Source organism: Lutjanus erythropterus, chromosome 3 (assembly GCF_056507025.1).
Source record: "Lutjanus erythropterus isolate fLutEry1 chromosome 3, fLutEry1.hap2, whole genome shotgun sequence".
Classification (NCBI taxonomy): Eukaryota; Metazoa; Chordata; class Actinopteri; order Lutjaniformes; family Lutjanidae; genus Lutjanus; species Lutjanus erythropterus.
The window spans coordinates 24003007-24025275 of record NC_139319.1 but is presented as its reverse complement, the minus strand read 5'-3'; the positions used below and the strand labels follow the sequence as shown (position 1 = coordinate 24025275).

At 40.3% G+C, this 22269-nt stretch overlaps 1 protein-coding gene across 2 annotated transcripts in view; it reads left to right on the top strand.

Annotated features, from left to right (window-relative positions):
- grin2bb (glutamate receptor, ionotropic, N-methyl D-aspartate 2B, genome duplicate b) overlaps positions 1-22269 on the top strand; it is a 133901-nt gene that overhangs the window by 106761 nt on the left and 4871 nt on the right. For both annotated transcript variants that reach the window (XM_084715511.1, XM_084715510.1), the window contains exons 9-14: positions 800-953; positions 2505-2630; positions 4822-5051; positions 7481-7641; positions 10674-10861; positions 18011-18249. In XM_084715511.1, the coding sequence (XP_084571637.1) occupies positions 800-953; positions 2505-2630; positions 4822-5051; positions 7481-7641; positions 10674-10861; positions 18011-18249 (1098 nt within the window). The remainder of the gene's footprint in view (positions 1-799; positions 954-2504; positions 2631-4821; positions 5052-7480; positions 7642-10673; positions 10862-18010; positions 18250-22269) is intronic.

Below are 22269 nucleotides of genomic sequence, written 5' to 3'. Positions count from 1 at the left end.
AGAGATGGAGAGAGAGTGAAAGACGTAGAGAAAGACAGAATGATTGGAAGAAAGATGGCGAGAGGGAGGAAGCAGCCTCAGGGAAAAGACCCGCTTCTCTCCTGCACACATTACACATCCAGCACAATGCAGCCTTTACAAATCAACGTGAGGTCCAACTTAATTGACTGATGATGGCATCAAACGAGTGACTTTATTATTATCTTAAGGACGCATAAGAGTTAATATGTGTATGGTGTAAAATTACAGTATCTTAAGCATTTGTTATAAAATTTCTGAGGTATACATCAGCATAAAGGCGAGGCCGAGCAAACGTGCAGTGCATGCATGGATGAATTAGTCAATGCGTAAGTAAGCAGCTAATGATTTTATCTGAATGGGGGAAAACAGGACAAAAGATGCAGAAAACAGAATGAAGAAGTGTAACAAACCAAAAAAAAACACTGTATAGAATTCCTGTTCACGCTGGCATACACATACCTCATTAACACACTCTTTTGTGCTCCATTTTTATTCATGGCCCGAGGATCCAGAAACTTACGGCTAAATATACCTGAACACACTCAGAGGGAGGCTGGGATGGTGGAGGGTTCAATACTGACCCAGTGTACTAATAATCTTTCTCTCCTGCTTCCATTCTACCAAAATAACCTGCTAAACACTTGGCAGAGATGGTGACTCATATACGAGTTACTTTTCATGTGTCTCTCACCACAGTCCAGGGAATATTCAGCACCGCCCGCTGACCTTTCATTTTCCTCCTCCTGTCTGTCTCCGTCTGTCTGTGGTCGGCCCTCAGGTGGTGCTGAAGAATGCCCACATGGCGGTGGGTTCACTCACCATCAACGAGGAGAGGTCAGAGGTCATTGATTTCTCTGTGCCCTTCATTGAGACGGGGATCAGTGTCATGGTCTCTCGTAGCAACGGAACCGTCTCCCCCTCTGCCTTTCTTGGTGAGTGGATGTACAACACACACACACACACAGACACATATCATATCATATAATAAATGTACAATCACAGATAGAAGCACAGGTCGGTTTACACAAAATAAAGGCGTCGTTCAGTGTGTCCTATGAGCACAAAACATAAAAGGTTTAATGAAAATTCATATTTCTCTGTGAAAATTGCTAAAAAAAAAAACAAAACAAAAAAACACTAACATCTGACATTTGTCACCAGTGAGAAAAGGTACAATTTTCATTCATTCATGAGTCTCTGCAGTAGTCCCTGGTATTTATTGACTCCAGCTCCACACAGCAGTGATGGAAACATGATGTCCAGGTGGACATGCTATTTTCACTCCTTTCCCAGCGTGATGCTTGAACGCTTGTTGCCTCTTTCGGTAGTTTCTGCAACTCATTTCAACCACAACATACAAATTCCGTCTGTCTCTGTTCAAGCAGCACTCGAACATCATTCCAAATTAGTTGCCATGCTGTTTGAAAGGGACGCTGAAGTGAAAGACATAAAAATGTAACCAATGTAACATTGTCACTGGCCTCCATTCTGCTTTCTACTGTTTACAAACCCTGTTTTCTGGTTTGTTTGTGACATCTAGCGTGACCCGTTAGAAAACAAAAAAAACAACAGAAAGGCACCCTGCAATGTGATGTCATGCTGTGTGAATACACAGTAGCAGGGACCAAAAAAAGTCAGTTACCTTACTGAGGAGTAAGGAGTAGCATCCAGCAGTGTGCATGTGCGTACATACATGCCGACCCTGCATAAGTCAGTGCACCACTTGGGCCAACCTACTCAAAAATGTCTGGAAAAAATGTTTGAAGCTCCAGCGTTAGGTAGGAGCCAGAAGCAGGCAGAGTACAGTATCATGGGAGTAAAGTAAAAAAAAACAAAAACTAGAAAAACTTTAATTTTCTGTATGTTGTCATGTATGAAAAGACCCAAAATGAACACTGTAAGCAGACGACTTGATAACTAAAAGGACATTATTTAAACAGTATTTGTATAGGAGTGATTCTTTCCCAAGTAGTTTACACTGTAGTATCAAAAGTGTGCATTGATGCTAATAACTTTAAAGAGCTCGGAAAAATGAAAGCTGGGAAACTCCTCTGCTGATGAAGGTTGGCTGATGCACTGAGAAGCTTCAAATGGACCTTGTAGTGGTTTTGTTCGTAACGGTGCTGTGGTGTTTGTCACAGTCTATTCCGTGTGTGAACATTTGCAAAGCAGAGAGCAAGTGGTGGAAAATGTGCCCATTTCAATGAGTACATCTGTCCATTCACACCTACCTACTGTCCTCTCAGTTTCTCTCTTGAGCAGTGCTTGTTAGTGTTCACACAGACTCAGATAAAATCCATCAATGTGCAACAATGAGCACACAGCACAGAATACAAATAGTCATGTTGATACCGGGGGGGTGATTTTTATAAATTTCCTTAATTTGGTTTAATGAACTTCCTCTCTCTTCCCACAACGCTCCCTCCCTTCCTTTTCCTCACCCACTTCCCCGTCTCTCCCCCCTCTCCCTCTCTGTGTTTCAGAGCCCTTCAGTGCTGACGTCTGGGTGATGATGTTTGTGATGTTGCTCATCGTGTCGGCTGTGGCTGTGTTTGTGTTTGAGTACTTCAGCCCGGTGGGTTACAATCGCTGTCTGGCAGATGGGCGAGGTGAGAGGATAGCACACACACACACACACACACACACACACACACACACACACACACACACACACACACACACACACACACACACACACACATTCAGACCCTGTCTATCCATGCTCCAAAACGGATTTCCAGGCCATCTCACATGCTAAAATGAAGTCTTATTTTGCATGTTTTGTTACCTTGAATGCACCATTCAGACAGAGCCCTCCATGTGCTAAATTACTTAAACAATCCTGCCTGAATGAGTGCGACTTGAGCACTGGGACTTACTCTACTTGATGTCGTAGAGTACTTATCTACATCTACAGTCGCTTAAGCTCTTTCACTAATGAAAAGGATCATTGACAAGAAGCAGATAGGTGATCTTAAGTATTCTAAGCATCACTGCGTGAACAAAGGCTCTTCTATTCCTTTTTATATTTTTTCTTTCTTAAATATTACACAGCATTACTGCTGCTGCACCACCACAGCTACACTCTTAGAAATAAATGTGCTAACTAGAACCATAAAGGGTTCTTTAGCTTGTCCCCACAGGAGAACCTTGCAAAGGTTCCATTTTGAACCCTTACAGAGAGTTTGACCTAGAACCCAACATAAAGGGTTATGCTTAGATCCCTCTGTGAATGGTTCCACCCAGAACACTCTCTGGGGGCCCATCTCCACCAAAAAGCTCTAGTCCTTGAACTGGTTCCATTCAAGATCCTGGGAACTTTAGTGCCATCTAGAGACCCAGCCCACATTTCCACCAGTTTTGAGGGAACCATTGGAATCAAAGCTGTTACCAACAGAGGGCGCTGCACGATGTACAACCTGTATGATACGACACGCAAACTTGGGTTACCAAAGAAAATCTGCTGTTCTTTGGTTCTTTGGTTTGGTCCAGTCGTGGAAACCGATGTTTTAGGTTCTGAACTAGTTTATTTTTGATGGCGGTGCTCCGAACATTTCAAAAGTAGGTGCTTGAACTGGAACGGGGCCCGTTCCATGTTGATGGAAGAGGCCTGTGGGGGTTCTTTCCAAAACCTTTCTTCTACAGGTGCTGACAAGGACCCACCCCAGGCTTCTACTAGAGAACCTTTTATATTCCAAGGGTTCTTTATAGAACACCCAGGGGTTCTAGCAGGAACCTTTTTATTTTATGCTACAAGAACCCTTGATTAAAGACTTCTTCAAGGATTTCAACAATTCTTGAAGAACTTTGTCTTCCAATAAGGGCTCTTTGGATGAGAAGGTTTCTTAATGGAGCCTGTAGTTGAACAAACAACCCTTGACAAGCCTTTTCTTTAAGAGAGGGTTCTTCAGAAGCAAATGATTCTTGGTAGAACCGCAACCATTCATGAAAAACCCTTATTTCCCAGAGTGGGAGGTTGTAAACCTGATGAATGCACTAACTGTAAGTAGGTGTATTACCATACATTGAAAATATGTGTCAGGTTTAATGGTGTCTGACAGTATGGAACAACACCACCCTGCTGAATCAAATTCGGTTCCAGCAGGCCATTTGAATCAATTTGCCCATCAAAATCAATGGTTCAGATACAATCTATTTTTTCTGCGGGTTTTATACCCTCGGCCCTGTTTGACTCAGGATTGCATTATCCCGCCTCAACGGCAGCCACTCAAGATAAAATCAGAGAAGTGTTATATTGCTGCTCACAGCCTTTTTATCAAGAACCAGAGGGGATAAGAGTAATGGTGTTTGGTTTGGAGTTATGTTTCCTGCTGTAGTGTTTTCTGAATGTCTTCTGTCACAGCAACAGTGTGGTGTAATCGCTGGGTTATGTAAGGCTGTTGTCCTATACCGCTGCTCCAGCTGTAGCATAATTGTAGCCTGCTGCGTGCCCGTCTACCCCCCTCTTCCTCTTTTTCTGCCTGCCTGTGATGCCACAGAGCTACAGTAGGTAGTGTTTCCAGCCTGCCACCTTGTCATAGTGCCATAGAGGTAGGTGGAACAGAGTAAGTCTGTAACAGCGGGTTGTCACGGCGGTGGCTGGAGGAGCTGATGTGGACGATCGCTGACAAACTAAAGGATGGGAATAAATCTAGTCTTTGTCGCCGCCATCCATCAAGTGCCTCCCACAACGGCAGTCATGAGTAAATGCAGATAAAGCGAAGTAGTATCTGTGAAACTTCTTGCATCATCTTTCTTTGTTCCCGTCCCTCCCTTCCCTCTTTTATGTCTCACTCCCAGAGCCCGGCGGTCCCTCTTTCACCATCGGTAAGGCCATCTGGCTGCTCTGGGGTCTGGTTTTCAACAACTCCGTCCCCGTGCAGAATCCCAAAGGTACCACCAGTAAGATCATGGTGTCGGTATGGGCCTTCTTCGCTGTCATCTTCCTGGCCTCCTACACTGCCAACCTGGCTGCCTTCATGATCCAGGAGGAGTACGTCGACCAGGTGTCGGGCCTGTCAGACAAAAAGGTGTGAATATGAGGCGATGTGAGGGGTTGTGGGGCGGAGGAGCAGGTGTGTGAAAGTACATAACATGGGGCGTTGTGAGATCCAGTGTGAACGGCTCCTTGTGTAATATAAGATATAAGTATAAGTTGATTTAGGGCTGCAACTTATGATTATTTTCATTTATTTATTTTTTTTTCTTGGGATGTAACAATGCCAAAACTCATAGTATGATATTCATGATAGACAATCCACAATACCATTTTTATGATATCAAGATATTAAAATAACAAAAAAAATAATAGCTTGTTAAAATGTCTGTAATTAGAAGGAAAAACTAATTTTATATGAACAAAAATGCCGTGCACATCAGATTTATTATCTAACTGCTTTGTTTTCCTTATTTTATTCAATCTGTATGTATCTTAAACACACTGCTAACTGAAAGTAAAAATATGTAGTCATTATTGAAACAGAAAATGATCTTTAGTTTTTGGATTAATCAATTAATCATTTAAATCAAGGGTTCTCAACCTTTTCTGTCTGACATACCACCACAGCACAAGAGCTCAAGTGGCCCGTGCTTGACACCACCCATCGTGATTCGATTTTGTTCATTTAAATTTATTAGAAAGCAATTTTCAAGTGTTTTTCAACACCAGTAGTTATATAAAAGTGCACAATATTACAAAATAAGTTTCTTTCCATTGGATCATTAATATTTTGGTGGGTTTGGTGACAAATGTATTTGTGAGGCTGTTGTTTGGAGTGGCACCAGCTGCTTGTTTCAAATATTTATTCAGCACTTAAAGCTATTTTTTTTTTTTCTCTCTGTTTTCATGCACTCCCAATCACATCACTTATTTTTCAGAGTGCTGAGAGCAGTATCCTGTGCAGCTGGCTGGTAGTTTAGAATCAGAGTCAGGTTTATTGCCAAGTAGGTTTACACATAAGAGAAATTTTCCTTGGTGTTTTGATGCATAACAATAAGCAGAGTGAGTAAAAGATACAAACAAGATTAAAAAACGCAAGTACTGGAAGTCAAATTTACTGGTTATTGTGACAATGAATATACTCAAATTAACCTTACACCAATTTCCAATCCTTAATTTCCTCCTGAACACAAATATATCTTTAATCAAATCATTATTTTTGTGTTTTCAAATTAGCAGAGCTAGTCCAGTCTTTTTATGTACCCCCTGGAGTAAATGTAAGTGGGTTTAATTAATGATGTTTTTAAAAAAAATTGAAAAATAGCCCTCACAAGTTCTTAAAGTCCAGGATGATGTTTTGAAACCGCCTGTTTTGTCTAACCAATGATCCAAAGCCCAAAACCCCTCAATTTTCAAAGATAAAAAACAAAGAAAAACAGCAAATGCTGATGTTAGTCATGTTTGTTGGATTACTTGAAGAAATAATATGTAACATTTCTGCATTAAAATGTCTAAATATACTAGATATATGTCATATATTTTGTTGAGGTGGGTACTTACATTATCCCAAACATTTCCAGCAATCATCAAACTCAGAGAAATCCGTATTTTATTTAAGGTAACGTTGCCTTTCCTTCTAGCCATTGCGAGCTCGTTGCTAGCTGCTGTAACTTCCAGGAAAACAGGGGATATGACAGAGACTGAGGGAGGAAGTTGGCGAACATCATTAAATGTAACGTGAATAAAACTTTACCTGGACCATGAAAATTATTTGTCAGGAGTCATGTCAGATCAGCTATGGTGGCCGTTTATCAGTGACGACAACTGTCATGATTCCCGCCACGTCAGGTCTTCTGTTATTGTTTAAATGTAAGAGAGCCCCCTGGTGGCAGAGCTTACATATCAAGTGTTTAAATGATCAAATAACTATCAACAATGTTTTGGATGGAAGCTGAATTGCTTTTCTATGAGATTGTGCCTTAAACCTAACCTAAGCTGAAACAATCAATTAGTCGAACAGCAGAAAATGAATCAAATGCTATTTTGAAAATAGATTGATTAATTTTAGCAGAAACGTCTTAATTATTAATTAATTCTTCATCTGCGATCATCTTCTGTGTATCTTTTTCGATATTTCACAGACCAAACTATGAATCCGTTAATTGAGAAATTAAATTGATTAAACAGTAATTAAAATAATCATCAGTTGCAGCCCTGGACTAATAATTTCAGTACTTGTATTCTTCAGTCCTGAATGGTGGATCTTTATTTTTGAACTTGCTTGGGTGTACAGTACATATTTGTCTAAATGTGTCCTCCAGACTCTATCTGTTTGTCTGTCTGTTGAACACAACTCTTAGGTATTTAGTTAATTTTGAGCTTCCAAAAGCACAGTCCCGTGCTCCTGCTCAACAGTGCATTAAAGGCTATTTGTTGCGGCTCAGTGCCTTTTCCATGTTAACGAGCACTCCTCTGTCATTTTCTCTGTGTGGTTTCTTTTCCGGAAAACCCCCACCACAGTTCCAGAAGCCTAACGAATTCTCGCCGCCATTCCGGTTCGGCACGGTGCCCAATGGGAGTACAGAGCGCAACATCCGCAACAACTACCGGGACATGCATTCTTACATGACCAGCTTCCACCAGAAGAATGTAGATGAAGCGCTGTACAGTCTGAAGACTGGGTGAGGAGGAGGAAGATGGAGGGGAGGATGCGGAGACAGATTTGGGGAGGAGGGGGTGGATAGTGTTATGGAGCTGTGAGGTCCTGTACTGATGCAATCCAGAGAAAAGATGATCAAGGAGTAAAGAGAGGGAGACAGAGGAAGAGGGGCATTCTGGGCGATGTGGGTGGGCAGCCGGTGGAGTTGTGTGTATCTGCCTGCCACTGGCACCCAGAATAGTAACGTAGCCTGTGGTTGCTGTGAAAGCTAGCTAATATTCTCTCTCTGTGCCTCTCAAAGCTAGCTAATATCTTCATCTCCTATTCACTCTCTGTCTGCCTGTCTTCCAGTGTTCCCATCGGCCGCTGCTAAAGAATTTAGAATGCAGTGCAGCGACACATCTCTGGTGTTTGGTGAGAGTTTGACCTGAGTGACCATAGAGGCCCGTAGAGCCGTGAGGCACCATTTTATGGTAGTTTGTCACCAAGCTGGAGACTGTCACGTCAGTTCACCTGTCAGATCACTCAGGGTTGATATGGATAGAACATAACAGAAGGAAACGCATCAGATGAGATGATATGACACACAGATTCTGAAACACCACGTCACATGGTCAGTTAAGTTATTAAAGATTCATTTTGGTATTTTTCAACCTGCAGTTTTTTTAATTGGTCCAGTATAGAGGAAGAGCACTGCAGCCGACAAAAGCAAAACTGAGCTACAATGTAAAACCTTTGGACCACTGTCTGACAAAATTATGTTAAGGATCACTACAAAGACAAACCTTTTTTAAAGAGTAAAATCCTTTTTGTTTTACCGGAAACAGCTGCTATATCACTCTGTTCAAAGTGACCAGACCCCACTGATAAAAACAGTAGATTTACTTTGGTGTTTTAAAAGGTTGAAAACCGATGGAGGCAGCGGTAGACTTGTTAGTTAATTAAGTATTAATTAATAGTTATTGCACTGTTTGAAACAAGTAAATGATAATTAACAATGTTTACTAATTATTAGTAATGCTATAATTTGTAATCAGATCTATACTAATGTAATCAGAATGCAATTATTCTCTCATATCAGCTATGATACAGTTTATAATTTCCAAACAAATGATTTTGTATTATACAAACTAACGATTAAAAAGGAAATATTGCATAACTAATAATTTATACATTTATTATTAATGATTATATGATTAGTATCATATAATTTCATTGCTAACAATAACATAACTAAAATAAAATAACACCATTTATCAATGAATGTTAAAAGTAAAATTACTGTAGAAGTACTGTCAAAGTTTGGTTGCTTTTAACAGATCAATACAGCAGCTGTTTCTGGTTAAACAAAAAGGCTCTTGCTCTTAAAAAAGCTGATCTCTGTTTGAATTCTTTCCATATTGTTGTCAGACACTTACAATAACAATCTGAGCCTCTCAGTGTCAAAAACAAGCCCGTTCACTGGATGTACTTTGATGATGTGCATTCGCCGGTGTGTCACTTAGACACAAAGACATAAGAAAATAGGGACCAGGTTAAAAAATATCAAAGTTACCCTTTATATTTAAGCGATACTTATGAACTTGAGGATTGTTTGTCGACCGTGGAAACAGAAGTTTGACAAAAGAAAATTCAACACAAGATCCAACTTGGTTTGTTGTTCCTGAAGCTTTCAAGCACATCTCTTGGCCTTCCTCAGCAGATGGAGTTTCTCAGTTGCCATGGAGATGGTTTGGATAGAGAAAGACCACGAGATGGGGGCAAAAACTTCAGAAGTGTCTTGTTGGAGCTTGTGTTGAACATTATTTGCTTTGTGATATAATCATACACTTTAGCTATAGCTGCTGCTCCTTTTCCTTGAAGATTAGTTTCTTTTTCTTATCTATTATTTATTTTTGTGTTGAAAATTATTTTTTTTAAAGATGTTAGCAAAGGTGGTCTTTGTTTTCAGACTTGTTGGCCTGCAGTAAAAGGGAGGGTATCTGTGTTCCCAGAGCCCTAACTTCCCAAAATCCAGTATTCCTGGGGTCTATGCAAACTCAAAACCCAAACCCATAATGTACTATATAAAGTTGGTAAACATAGGACCCTTTGTCATTTTCCCATGATGTGCCATATAAATCTGGGGAACATTGTACTCTGGGAAAGTAGAATGACTCTGTAAAATACTACAGGAAATCCAGGACTAGACCAGAGTAGAATAGACAGTGTTTGCATCTGAAATGACTCCCACCTTGTTTACCTATATTTTCTTTTTGATGTTTCATTTAAGTGTATGAAAGTTCTCACGATGAAAACAAAAATTAGTGTCCATAGGTGCACACTGCCTTCTCCTAAATGCAATGTTTTGCCTGGTAACACTTTTATTATGGACTTATAAATGTCTAATAATTTCCTTGTACGTTTCATTGAAAGAACTGTGCAATTTGTCATTAATTATAGCTAAAATGGAGAATGAGTTGAATTGTTACACATTCAATTAATTAATTCCAATTAAATGCTAAGCTAGCATATCATAGAGTTTTATAATCAGTGCACAGCAGGTCGGCTGAACATGCAAAAATGTGCACAGGCAAGCATAGAATCCAATATTAATGGGGAATACAGTTTCCAATGATAAATGAATGATGAATGAAGATTTACATTGAGCGGTTCTCACATTGAAATTACTCTGGAAATCAGCTGTTATTTTTAAACTCAACACAACCACTTAAACAAAATCATAAAGCTGTTACAGAATGCTTTGTTTAATCTTCTCTATAATTGTTGCCAGATTACAGAGTTCTTTCTATATAGTTTTCCAGAATTGATAAGAAAATAAGTCCATTGAATGAAGTGTTATCTTTAGCTGTTAATAGATAATTAAAGTTGGGCAACACTGCACATCAATGAAGACACAAATTATGTTGAGTCATAAGTATCCTAAAATCTGAAAATGAGTGAATGAGGATATATTCATTATTCATCACTATGATAACCGAGGGTACAAGAGGCTCTTTAACACACTGTAAAAAGTGCTCTTCTAACACGTTTTCCTGGTATCGCACTCTGCAGCAAACTGGACGCCTTCATCTATGATGCTGCAGTGCTGAACTACATGGCGGGAAGAGACGAGGGCTGTAAGTTGGTCACCATCGGGAGCGGCAAGGTGTTTGCCTCCACTGGCTATGGCATCGCCATCCAGAAAGACTCGGGCTGGAAACGAGCTGTGGATTTGGCCATCCTCATGCTGTTTGGAGATGGTGAGGACTTCAATAATGATGGTTTTTTTTTAATTTGAATGAAGAAGTCCTAAAATAAATTCGTAGGGTTATAAAGCAATAATGACGACATTTCTGTTTCGCTTTTCTCTGCTCTATTGTTTTTTATTTAACAATGCTGATCCAATCCAGTATCATATTTACTCATTTTTGGACATAATGGTTTTAATGGTTTAGACTAAACAGGCCAACTAAATAAATGTATTCATTTTAAGGTTCATTTATTCCACTCAGTTAAAGCAAACATTAACATCTCTTCAATGTGGAATAACTGTTAGAGGTTTCATGAAACAAAGCACAATGATCAATCAAAAAATTACTCACATTCACATCAGTGTACTGATGCTGGACACGTGAGGACATGTGAACTCATCGAAGTAGCTCTAAAGAAACTGCTGTGACTGAGAAGGTGGTCGCTTGGTGTTTGTTATGGTGACAACCCAAGATCCTGCTGGTAGATCCCGGCAGTCGGTGAGGCTGCGGAGCTGCAGGATGAGGCCTCCTGAGCCAGGCTGGCACAGTTCAGTCTGTGATCAACAGCGAGGCAGCAGCAGGCCTGAAAAGCTCCAGCTGCTGCAGTTGCAGAAGTGAAAGGAGTTTGTTTATTTGGTAACTCAGGAGGTTCTGGCAGAGACATGAAATACTGACCTTAACTGAAGATGGGTGGAAGGAAATGCTGAAGCCTCTGGATGTTGTAGGACTGTTGTGATAGACATGTTTCTACAGTGTGACAAGAGTTTGGACTGACAAACTAATTCAGGGCTCAAAATTAACTTATTTCCTCTGTGTCCGTGTCCCAGAATTAATAAACATTGTCCTGACTTGAAGTTCTTCTTGTCACTCATAATATAGGTTGACATTGTTTTATTGCATGGCTTTGTTAAATACGTGATTTTGATTGGTCAGTTACAGTGTCCTAAAGTTATTTCTTTATAGCAGACCATTGCTATAACAAGACTGTCGTTATGAAGAACAGACTGTTGCTATGGACACAGTTCTGATCATAGGCTTTGGAGAAACAATAAAATCATTGTTGAATTACTAACATCATTTCAAAATTGATATTTTCTGTCAACATATTGTGGGTTTTTTTGGTACATAACCATGTAACAATCAGGATAATGTACAGCAAGTCACTGTTGTGAAAGAAACCCCTTTAGGATAATTCGGGATGATTCTTGCATCACCCTGGCAGGATTTATTTCACAGTAACGACCTGCTCACTGCACAGTATCCCTAACATAGTGATCGGCATCACTTCATCATTTCTTTATGGACTGCTATGGAAGTTCTTCTAGTTTCTCTCTGCACTTATATCTGAGTAAAAAAATCCAATCACCCTACAGTTTTCATTTATTCTTGTAGTCAGGAGTTACTATTTCTTGTTTATTTCTAACTGTTGGAACAATAAACACATCACTTCAAACAGTGGGACAACCTTAACTTCAGCTGTTTGACCTGAAATCTGTTTTGATTTGTTCTGGCTACGTTCACACTGTAGCATTAAAACAAGGACAGGTTTTCAAATGTTGTCATTGACAGGATTTGAGTTGTAAAGCCTTCTAGCATGAATCACATGCTCAAGTTTACAATCTCTTTCAATTAGCATTTTAACTCTTTGTCCACAAATGACTGTACCACTGTCTTTGATATATTAAAAGTAAAGTTTAGACTGCTTTAGACTCGTGTAGAGTTGTAGGATGTTCTTTCTGATATCTGCGACCTTAGAAGAAGCACTTATAAAAGCTGTCAAGCTCAGCCTACAATTTTGTGAAGTGCATAAATAATTTAAACCTTTTACCACCTCCAGTGGCTGATAAGTAATGTGCAGAGAGCATAGGAGCATGCTAAGTATTCATAACCAGCACATATCTTTGCAGAAAATATTACTGTAGCACTGTGATACCAGCTCATCCATTGAACAATATGGTGGCAGTATATCTCTGACTGCACCGGCAGTGTATCATTTTAATATTTACATAAGGAGGAGGTTGAATCCTGGGTCTGAATCCCATTAGTGTACTCTATACTGTATGTGCCGCAGAGCAACAATCTCCATTTGTAGGTTGTGTTTTTATTTGAGCCCCAGCTGTGGTTGTGTGTTTTGGGAAGTGACCGAGAGAGGCAACAGGGTGTCTGGCGTCACTCTGAGGGAATGACGAGTGCAGTGATCCACGAGGGCCTCTGCATCGAGCTGATGCTCTGTCACGATGAGACGATTGAGTCAGTTGAGGTGGTTTGTGCGCATGGTTAGGATGCACATTTAGCGCCTCTCTTTGAACGGGTTCTGTCCTCAGATGACACAGATATTTCGCATCAGTACTACAGACACATAGCGAGACAATAGACCCACATTATGAAACAACACTCGCATCTCATAACTCTGAAGTGCTGCTGTGTTGGTTTGGCAACTGAACTGCAGCTGAACTTCAGCTTTTTTTCTCATGCAGGAGATGAAGTGAGCCTTTTTTTAAACACTTCCCTAAACCACAGATTCACATATTATACACACTGCAACAGGATTACAGTTTACAAAACATTACAAAAAAACATCAATCTGTGATGCAGGTTTTATTTTAAGTCAATGACATGACATTTGTTGACAAAATTGTCATCACAAGGTCCATTTACTTAGTTTGACACCTTTTCATTTGACACACATTTGACCTTAATTCCACACTTGTGTCACATGATAATAACTAAATTGTTGCCATGAGAAAAGAGCCGACTCTTTCTGTTGAGCAGCTCCATGAGCTGAGTTTGGAACCACCAGACCCCTGAGATGAGAATCTAAGTTCAAGCTTGAAATATTTAAAGGGATAATTCTCCCCAAAATCAAAGATACATATTTTTCCTCTTACCTTTAGTATTGTTTATACATCTACATTGTGTTTGAGTTATTGTCCAGAGAGATGTCTACCTTCTCTATAATGCACTAACTTGTGGTGTTCATTACACCAAACAAACACAATTGAAACCGTAGTGACGTCTTTTTCCAAAAATCATGACCTGGTTGCTCAAGATAATCCAACTACTTTCTTTCTACCATCGAACCGTATCTCTCTGCAGAGTGAAACGAGAATCTACTCATGGACAAGAGGTTAAAGCTCAGCCGAGGAGGATGTCATTAATGTTTGCATCCCACACTGTCACGAGCACGAGCCTCTTGTCCGTGAGTAGATCCACACTTCCTTCTGGTCTGTGATACAAGTGATATATATGATATATACAGTATATCAATCCCTACATTTTCTCCAAAAAACGCTCAAACAGTGCCAAAATATGATGATCTTATAGTAGATATATTCAGCAAATACCATGATAATAATTAATATTGCAACAATATTGTTGGGATGACTATTTAAGCTTTCACAAAACATTCAAACAATGAGATTTTTGAGAAATAATCATCAGCAATATGGATATAATGACTAAATAACAGCTAGAGCAGTCTGGTACGTTCAGAAAATTACTAATAATCACTTTACTATCATGCTGCCTTTAAAACTAGGACAGGATAATTATGATGTAACAATATACAAAATCTAAGATAGCAAGTTTCATATCACAATATTGATATAATATCAATATATTGCCCAGGCTTATTCTGGTTTATGGGCCTTTTTCCTATTTTCTGACAATTTATAGACCCAATAAAGAATTGATTCATCAAGGAAATAATCAGGGGAGTTGTCAGTAATGAAAATAATCAGTTGCTTCTGCACTCAATCTATCCACGCTCATCAGTCTTCACAGAGCTTTAGCGTCCTCTAAGTATTCAATTTGATGGGAAAACAGGAGCCAGAAAATAATAGAACATGGTTGTAAAGCTTTGATTTGTTCTTGATTGACAAGTAAGATAATTTTGCTGCCAGAAATGTGATAAATATATTCATACACCAATTACTCCTATTTTATTTCATTGTATCCTGTACTTCCTTCAAGAGTTTCTGCCTATGGAAAAGAAATGTTCCATGGGTACCAGGGATATGGAGTAAAGTATTTTGAAATGTATCACCAGCCCTGATTTTGGCAACACTTTTACATTTCGTAAAAGATATGATCGTTCCTGATGCGAATCTTTGCCTTCAGAGAGTACACATGCAGACTGTAGCAGTTCCACCTCCAGAAACAGTATGTGCTCCATACTGTTCACCAGCTGCCAGATCATATATTGTGCAGCACGTTGAGACACACACACACACACACACACGTACAGACACACGGTTGCCTTGGATGTGTTATCACTTTCCATCGCGAGTGTGTGATGGATGAAGGGGTCGGTACAGAGCGAACATTCGCCTTGAATCAGATCTTTAGGAGCCAAATCTACTCAGACCTCGACATACTCTGTTGAGTGATGTTCGCCGAAGTGCCAGTGTGTGCATGTAGTGTGTGTGTGTGTAAAATGTGTGTGTGTTCCCCGAAGAGCAGACATGTCTGCACAAATTTACCAAATGGAAGTAAAGTCTTATTGTTCTGTTGAGTGCATACCTGAGGCCAACACATCAGACATTACCTCTCATTACTTCGTGGAGGCTGTTTAGCTGTCAGCACACATATGTTAGTCCAGATTAAGAGATCAGAGTCATCGATGTTTGCTCATATCTGTCACGTCCTGTTAGGAGTCCAGAAATGAACATGATGTAAGTCATATGTGCAGAAGGGGAATATCAGCGACGGCCTACTAACATTAAAACTGAGTGCTGAACAGATACAGAAGCAGGAGAAAGGTGGAGGAAGAGGAGGAGAGGGATGGGAAAGATGATGGATATGAGAGTGGAGAGAGGATTAGAAAGCACAGAATAATTATAGTAATATAGATTTCAATTACATTATAGATTGTGCTCATTGATCCAGTTACAGTTCTTAAGTGAGTCCTATAGCGATTCAATTGGGTTTATGTTGTCTGGTCGATTACAAGTACATACAGATTTAAAAGCATCGAGTCTGCATCCAGGAGAGTGTTTATCCTGCTCCTTATGTCATTATCATAGAAATTGCAGGCTGAAGAGAAGAATTAATAGTGTTGACACTGTGGAACTGGCACTAAATGAAAACCAATAGGCAGTTTCCATCACTGCTCTGAAGATGTTCAAATGGATATTTTACAATCCTTGGGCATTCATCTAAACACATCTAAAAGCAGGAGCATTTAGACTTTTTGTGATCGTGTTTGTTTTTTTTTTTCGTTTTTTATTTTGCAACTATAGCCTGGGTAGTCTTGTACAACTTTACTACTACTGTAGAAGACATTGCAGATCAAACCTTGTCATGGTAGAAAAAGCCCAAGTGTTGCTAATAAAATCAACAATGACTCTGTGAAACTGGTTCTTCAATTTTTGTCCTGTAAAATGCAGTCATCACTAACTCTTCACATCTTCTTATTGAATGAGTGGTTTGACATTTTGGCAAATAAACATACTTGCTTTCTTTTGAAGAGTTAGATAAGAAGATTAATACGAAGCAGGAGGTAACAAGGGGAAGAAGTAGCCTGGCTGTAAAGCTGGCACCTCTAATGCTAATTAATTAAGACGATATGTTATTGTTTGTTTAGTCTGTACACAATCAGAAATGTAAAAACAAACATTCCTGGTTTTGCAAGGTGTTATGTGCTGTCACTCTGAGTTTGCCAGCTTTGGTATCAACTGTAACTGGCAAACTGCACCATAGTGGGAGACACTGCACAGAAGTGCTGGGTGGATGGATAAACTGTTTGTCAATAAGCAATCTCAGAACCAACAGCCAATGTTTCGGGGTTTCCGGAGTAGCCAGCAGGTAACTGGATAACAGATCTCTGGGCCAAGACTTCCTTTTCTGCGCACAGGCCATCGTTTACAGTCAGATTAGTAATGTGAGACACAAGAATGGAGTTGGAGGTTAATCTCTATAAACAGATATCTGGATATGAATGCAGATGAATTGATAAAAGCTCATAAAAATCTAAAACGTTACTCAGGCGATAGCGTTTAGGCATTTGGCCTCTTGCTCTCCACACAGACTGTTCACCTGCATGCAACTAAAGCTCACTCAAAAGTAATTGGTCAATAGTAGCAGAGCGCTTATGACACCAAAATCTTGTACCCTACCTACAGATACTGGATTCATTACTGATCAATGATAATACATTTCTCTTGTGGATGTGATTTTTTAAATATATCATTTATGGTGCTTTTTAGCCTTTATTTGACAGGACAGCTGTATATAAACAGGAAATGGGGGCGTGGCAGCAACATGCCACAGGTTGGAATCAAACCCGGGGCCACTGGTAAGGACTGTGTCTGTGCTCTACTCACTGAGCTGTGATTAATGTGAAACATGAGAGTAAAATCTGTCTTCTCATCTACAAAAAAAATGAAAGTCAAACACCTCAAACTTTATTACATTTCTCTTTGCCACCAGATTTAATATGTGTTCGTCCATTTAATATCTTCCTGTTTCGCAGCATAATAACAACTGATGACCAATCATTGTAAGACTGCCACCAACACTTACTTTTCTCTTACTGAGGTTCATTTAGGTAAGAAAGTCTTCATCAGAACAGCTGTCTGAGACAAACACACACACAATCATTCATACATACAACAGCGTTATGCAAGCATTGAAAGAATATATCGTATACCCCCTTGATCTCACACAGACACACACAGAAAACAGACCATCGGTGCAGATCAAACAAATCTCTCTGGACGTGTCCTCCCCCCTCAGCAGTCCCCCCCAGAGATGTGGAAGTGAGGGGGACACATTTTAGGGCGGAAGCACTCGTCACATGACTACACACACTTCCTCCCCGAGGACTGTCAAGTCCCGGCAGGCAGTTGTGTTTTTCCCACAACAAGGAAGGGATAGCCTTGCATCAGCAGTTCTTAATGAGGATGATCCTCTGGGGGTGACGTTCACTCAAAATAATGCAACATGACATTTGTTGCACGTGTGTGAGACCTGAGCTGTTTTTGGCATCGAGTCCCCATCCAAAAAAAATGTGTCCTCTCTTTTTCTACTCACACTTACATGTTCAGACTCCTATGGGCAAACTCACCCAAGTGTGCAGGTCACGCAAACACACACAAACAAACAGTAACACAATCACGTCGACACAGTAACCTGTGTATCTGTCTCTCCTTCCTCCAGGTGAGATGGAGGAGCTGGAGGCCCTGTGGCTGACGGGTATCTGCCACAATGAGAAGAATGAAGTGATGAGCAGTCAGCTGGACGTGGACAACATGGCGGGGGTCTTCTACATGCTCGGGGCCGCCATGGTTCTGTCATTAATCACCTTCATCTGTGAACATTTGTTCTACTGGCAGCTGCGCTTCTGCTTCATGGGCGTGTGCTCCGGGAAGCCCGGGCTCACCTTCTCCATCAGCAGAGTGAGTGCGCTTGTGTTTTATTTTAGACCTGACCTCTGTGCTCCTGACAGAAAGATCACACGAGTGGTTGTTAAAACCACTGGCTGTGGTTGAGGTGTATCAAGTTAGTCAGGGGGAGACGATGACTCACCTGACTTACCTGTGGCTTTTTGAGCCCAGGCAGTCGTTAAACAACAAAACAGAAATCAAGTAGCATCCTGTTTTGTACAAACAAAAATATTTTCAACTTTTAAAACACACAGCAAATCAATGGAGCACAATATTACTGTAATGTCGTATTATTAACAGTGTAAAAGTGAATTTAACCCTTCCACTACCAGTCCAAAAACTCCTTTTATGTGCCTTTTAAAGTCACTTATTTATTAAAATATGCATTTCACATTCACATTTTCTTAATTAGAATAACCAGGACTAAATGTTTGATGTAAATTACATTGAATATTTCAGATGATCATAAGTTCAGCTTGAACAAGTTTGTCACCAAAATGTATTTTATTAAAATTCTGAAAGGGTCAAGTATGAAAAGCTCTATACAGAACAGTAATCTTACAAACCAGTGAAATGTGAGAGGGTTTTGGTGTAACTCACCGCAGCTACAGCTTCTAACAACAGATAACAGCACAAGTCTGTATAATTGAGTATAGGTGGATGAAATGGCAGAATGACTGTAGAGGGGCATGGCGCAATAATCATTTCAATTTTGGGATAACAGCTCACATCTTCAGGCAGTCCTCCTCAAAGGCAGTCATTGTGTTGCGCATCTCTTTACGCACAAAAAGAAGCGTAACACCGAGGGCACGGGATGCAGAAGTGCTGCGAAGCGCTGTAACATGCCAAATCTGGAGCAAGTCAATTCTGTCGCTTTACTCTGTCCTGCTCACACGTAGAGCTGATGTTTATTATGACTGCATGAATTTAAAAAGTTTTTATGTGTTTTTAGATAAAAGGCAGAGCATCGCCTTCTCTGATGATCTTGTGTTTTTCCTGCATGTCTGCTCTGCTCACCTCTGTTTAGACACAACTGAGGAATATGTAATGACTATGTAATTTAAAAAAACACACCACACAGAGTAGTGATACAGTTGCTAATAAAGATAATGGCAGATTTTAATATTTCATCATGTGAAATATGGGAAATAGGAAAAAACTGGGGGAATAGAAACTCCAGGAGAGCAGAGGGGCAGAGAAATCACAGAATGCATATTGCATCATTTATCCGAATCAGATAATTTATATCATTTATAATACACCATTTATAATGTTTGTAGTACATTATCAGTTTGTTTTCATGTCCGATTCGATGGTAGAGCACATCAAAAATAGAGCAGACACAGAAACTAAACCTGTGCACTTCGCAAGCCGACTGCCGAGTACTGTGGCACGTTTGGTGTGTACAGCACAGCTGACTAACATGGGCACCAAATGACAAGGGGAAGCGCTTTACAGCACTTTTGCCTCTTGTGTGTCCCCAACGTAACCCTGTTCTCCCAACTTAATCACCACCTCACACCGGGTCAATTGCTGCACACAGCGGGTTGGACCTTTGATTTGTGTATTTCACAGCAGTGGGCTCAGGGGGATTTCAGACACTGTTTGACCATCCAACAAGAATTTGGTTTCAGCATACTGGCTTCTCATGTTATACTCAAAGACAAGTGAAACTTTGTCACAAACCGTTCTGACTTCATATAGATCAAGAGTGAAAACTTAGAAGGTGGATACTTTAGTCAAGTGTCACAACCAATAAATAATGAAACACTTAGTGAAATCTTTGTAGCCTCTTCACCCTATAAAGACGATGACAAAAAAAAAGCTTTGTTGTGCACGTCACTTAGGTTGCCAGCTATCGATATGTTGATTGATAGCGAGTTCAACCAGCATCAGTCCCTGACAGGGTTAACAAACAAAGCCACAGTCTTTGAGAAGGCGTGCAGTTAATCATCTTAATGTTGCTGAAATAAAAGCTTCTTACTATGCAGCGCATTCTCAGCCGGTGACCTGAAGGTGTGTTTGTGGATGTCGGGGAGCTCGTGTCAGCGTGGTTACGACTCTGTTCAAATGGGTCACTTAACAAGGTGTCTCGGTGTTACTGATGCAGGTTCTTTAGCTCCATATAAATAATCACTTGAGGTGTAATTCTTTTGCGTAATGTTGCCTTTTAACAAAGGGATCAGGGGGTTGTGTTGTTGCAAACAGTCTCAGTTATTATTTGCTTGAGAAAAGTACACCAGTGTTTATGTATTTGGTGTCAAAGCAGAAGGTGTTTCTAATTGTAATGTAATTTGGTTTACACCTACTCAGACGAACCTGAAAGAACTTTAAACAGATCTGGCCTTGAGCGCTTGACAACACAGACAGGAACACTTCTCTTTTGTTGAATTGGCAGCAGTTTCTCCCTGTCTCTGTAACGTCTGAAACTAATATTTTTATGCAAAACATAAGCACCGGTTTTTGCATGGCTGCTTTAAGATTCACTCTAAGCTCTAAAGTGCTTGAAACAGATTTTACTTGTTGAATTACGTCCATTTTAAGTGCACACACGTTTCAAGAGTGGCTCCTGTTACTCTAGAGTGGTTCAGCAGCCGGATATCTTTAGACATTTCCATGCCTGGTTTAACACTCAAGTTGCAATGCGAGGAAGAATCAAAGACAGTGCAGCATTCAAGGAAATTGCAGTTCATATACAGTTACTGGAAAGTGTGAGGATGGACAAGTGATGAGACTACAAAAGGGCTAATAAAATACAGAAGAAGAAAAAGAGATCAGTGAGGGAGGGTCATGATAAAGAATAAAACCAGCAGCAGGACAAAAGGTAGAGCAGAAAGGAACAGACACACCGTTGTGCCTGTAACCTCTGTTCTATTACCTTTCACAGCAGCTGTAGTAGCTATAGATGTCGAGAGATAAAGGCCGACAATCCCATTGGAGCGGCTGCCGCTCACCCGAGCACCCGGAAACGGAGATAAAACAGACACAAAGAGAGAATGGAGGCATAAAAGGAAAGGAGGGGTTGACGATTCAGATTCATGAATGTAGCTCAGCGACAGCGAAAGTGACTAAGAGACAGACAGAAACTGTTTCTGACAAGTTGACGCCTTTGAGGAATGCTGGCCCGTGAGCTGGCTGGTGGGTAGTGTGTCCTCGACCTTTCAGATTTGGCTGTCGCCTCGACCACAGATTCCCTCAACCCCCATTTGCACACGCTTGCTTGACTTCAGTCGCAAAAGGCCTTCCCCCCGCTTGAAAACTGACAGACCAAAACAAACACACATGTACTGATGGATAATGACATTTTAAATAGAGGATTGTTAAAGGAGAAATGTGTAATCTGTATATTTCCTGTAATTAATATTAAAAATATCATGATATGCTGGCAGAGATTAAAGAAACATGCTAAATTAAAATACTTGCTTTCTGAGAACGGCAGCTGCAGTATCTTTTGAATTTTTTTATTGTGGACTGGAATAACTATTTTAGACTGCCTGTTTCACATTAATTAGACTTCAAATTACTACCTGTTTGCCAAATGAGTTATGGTCTGATTTGAGCAATAATCTGTTAGCAGAAGAAGATATTTATAAGGGTTAAATGTGTCCGCATGTTAATGGAGTCGGGCAGGCAGCCACTGAAGTCCAACTCCAGTGTGTATTTTGAGAGCAGTGGGAGAAAAAGAGAAGAGGCGGGGAAAAGAGCATTGGTGGCTGTGCTTAAACCAGACAGGATTAAAGTTCAGCAGCGACATTGTCCAGGGACAGTAAATGTACAGTTTGCCCATGAAAACAAAACAGAAAAAGTGAAGGGAGAGTCTGTGGGATTAACTGGAGCAGAGTGAGCTGATCTCGGGCTGTGGAGCAGACTCTGCTCTGCCTAGTTTACAAAATGTGGACTGTGTATTGTCAAAAAATAGACTTGAAGTCAAATGCTTCAGGTGCTTTAATGCTCTTTATGCCCATTAGACTGTGACACCACACACACACAGACAGAGCGTGAGACATGCGAGTGAAAAACACGTCTGACTCA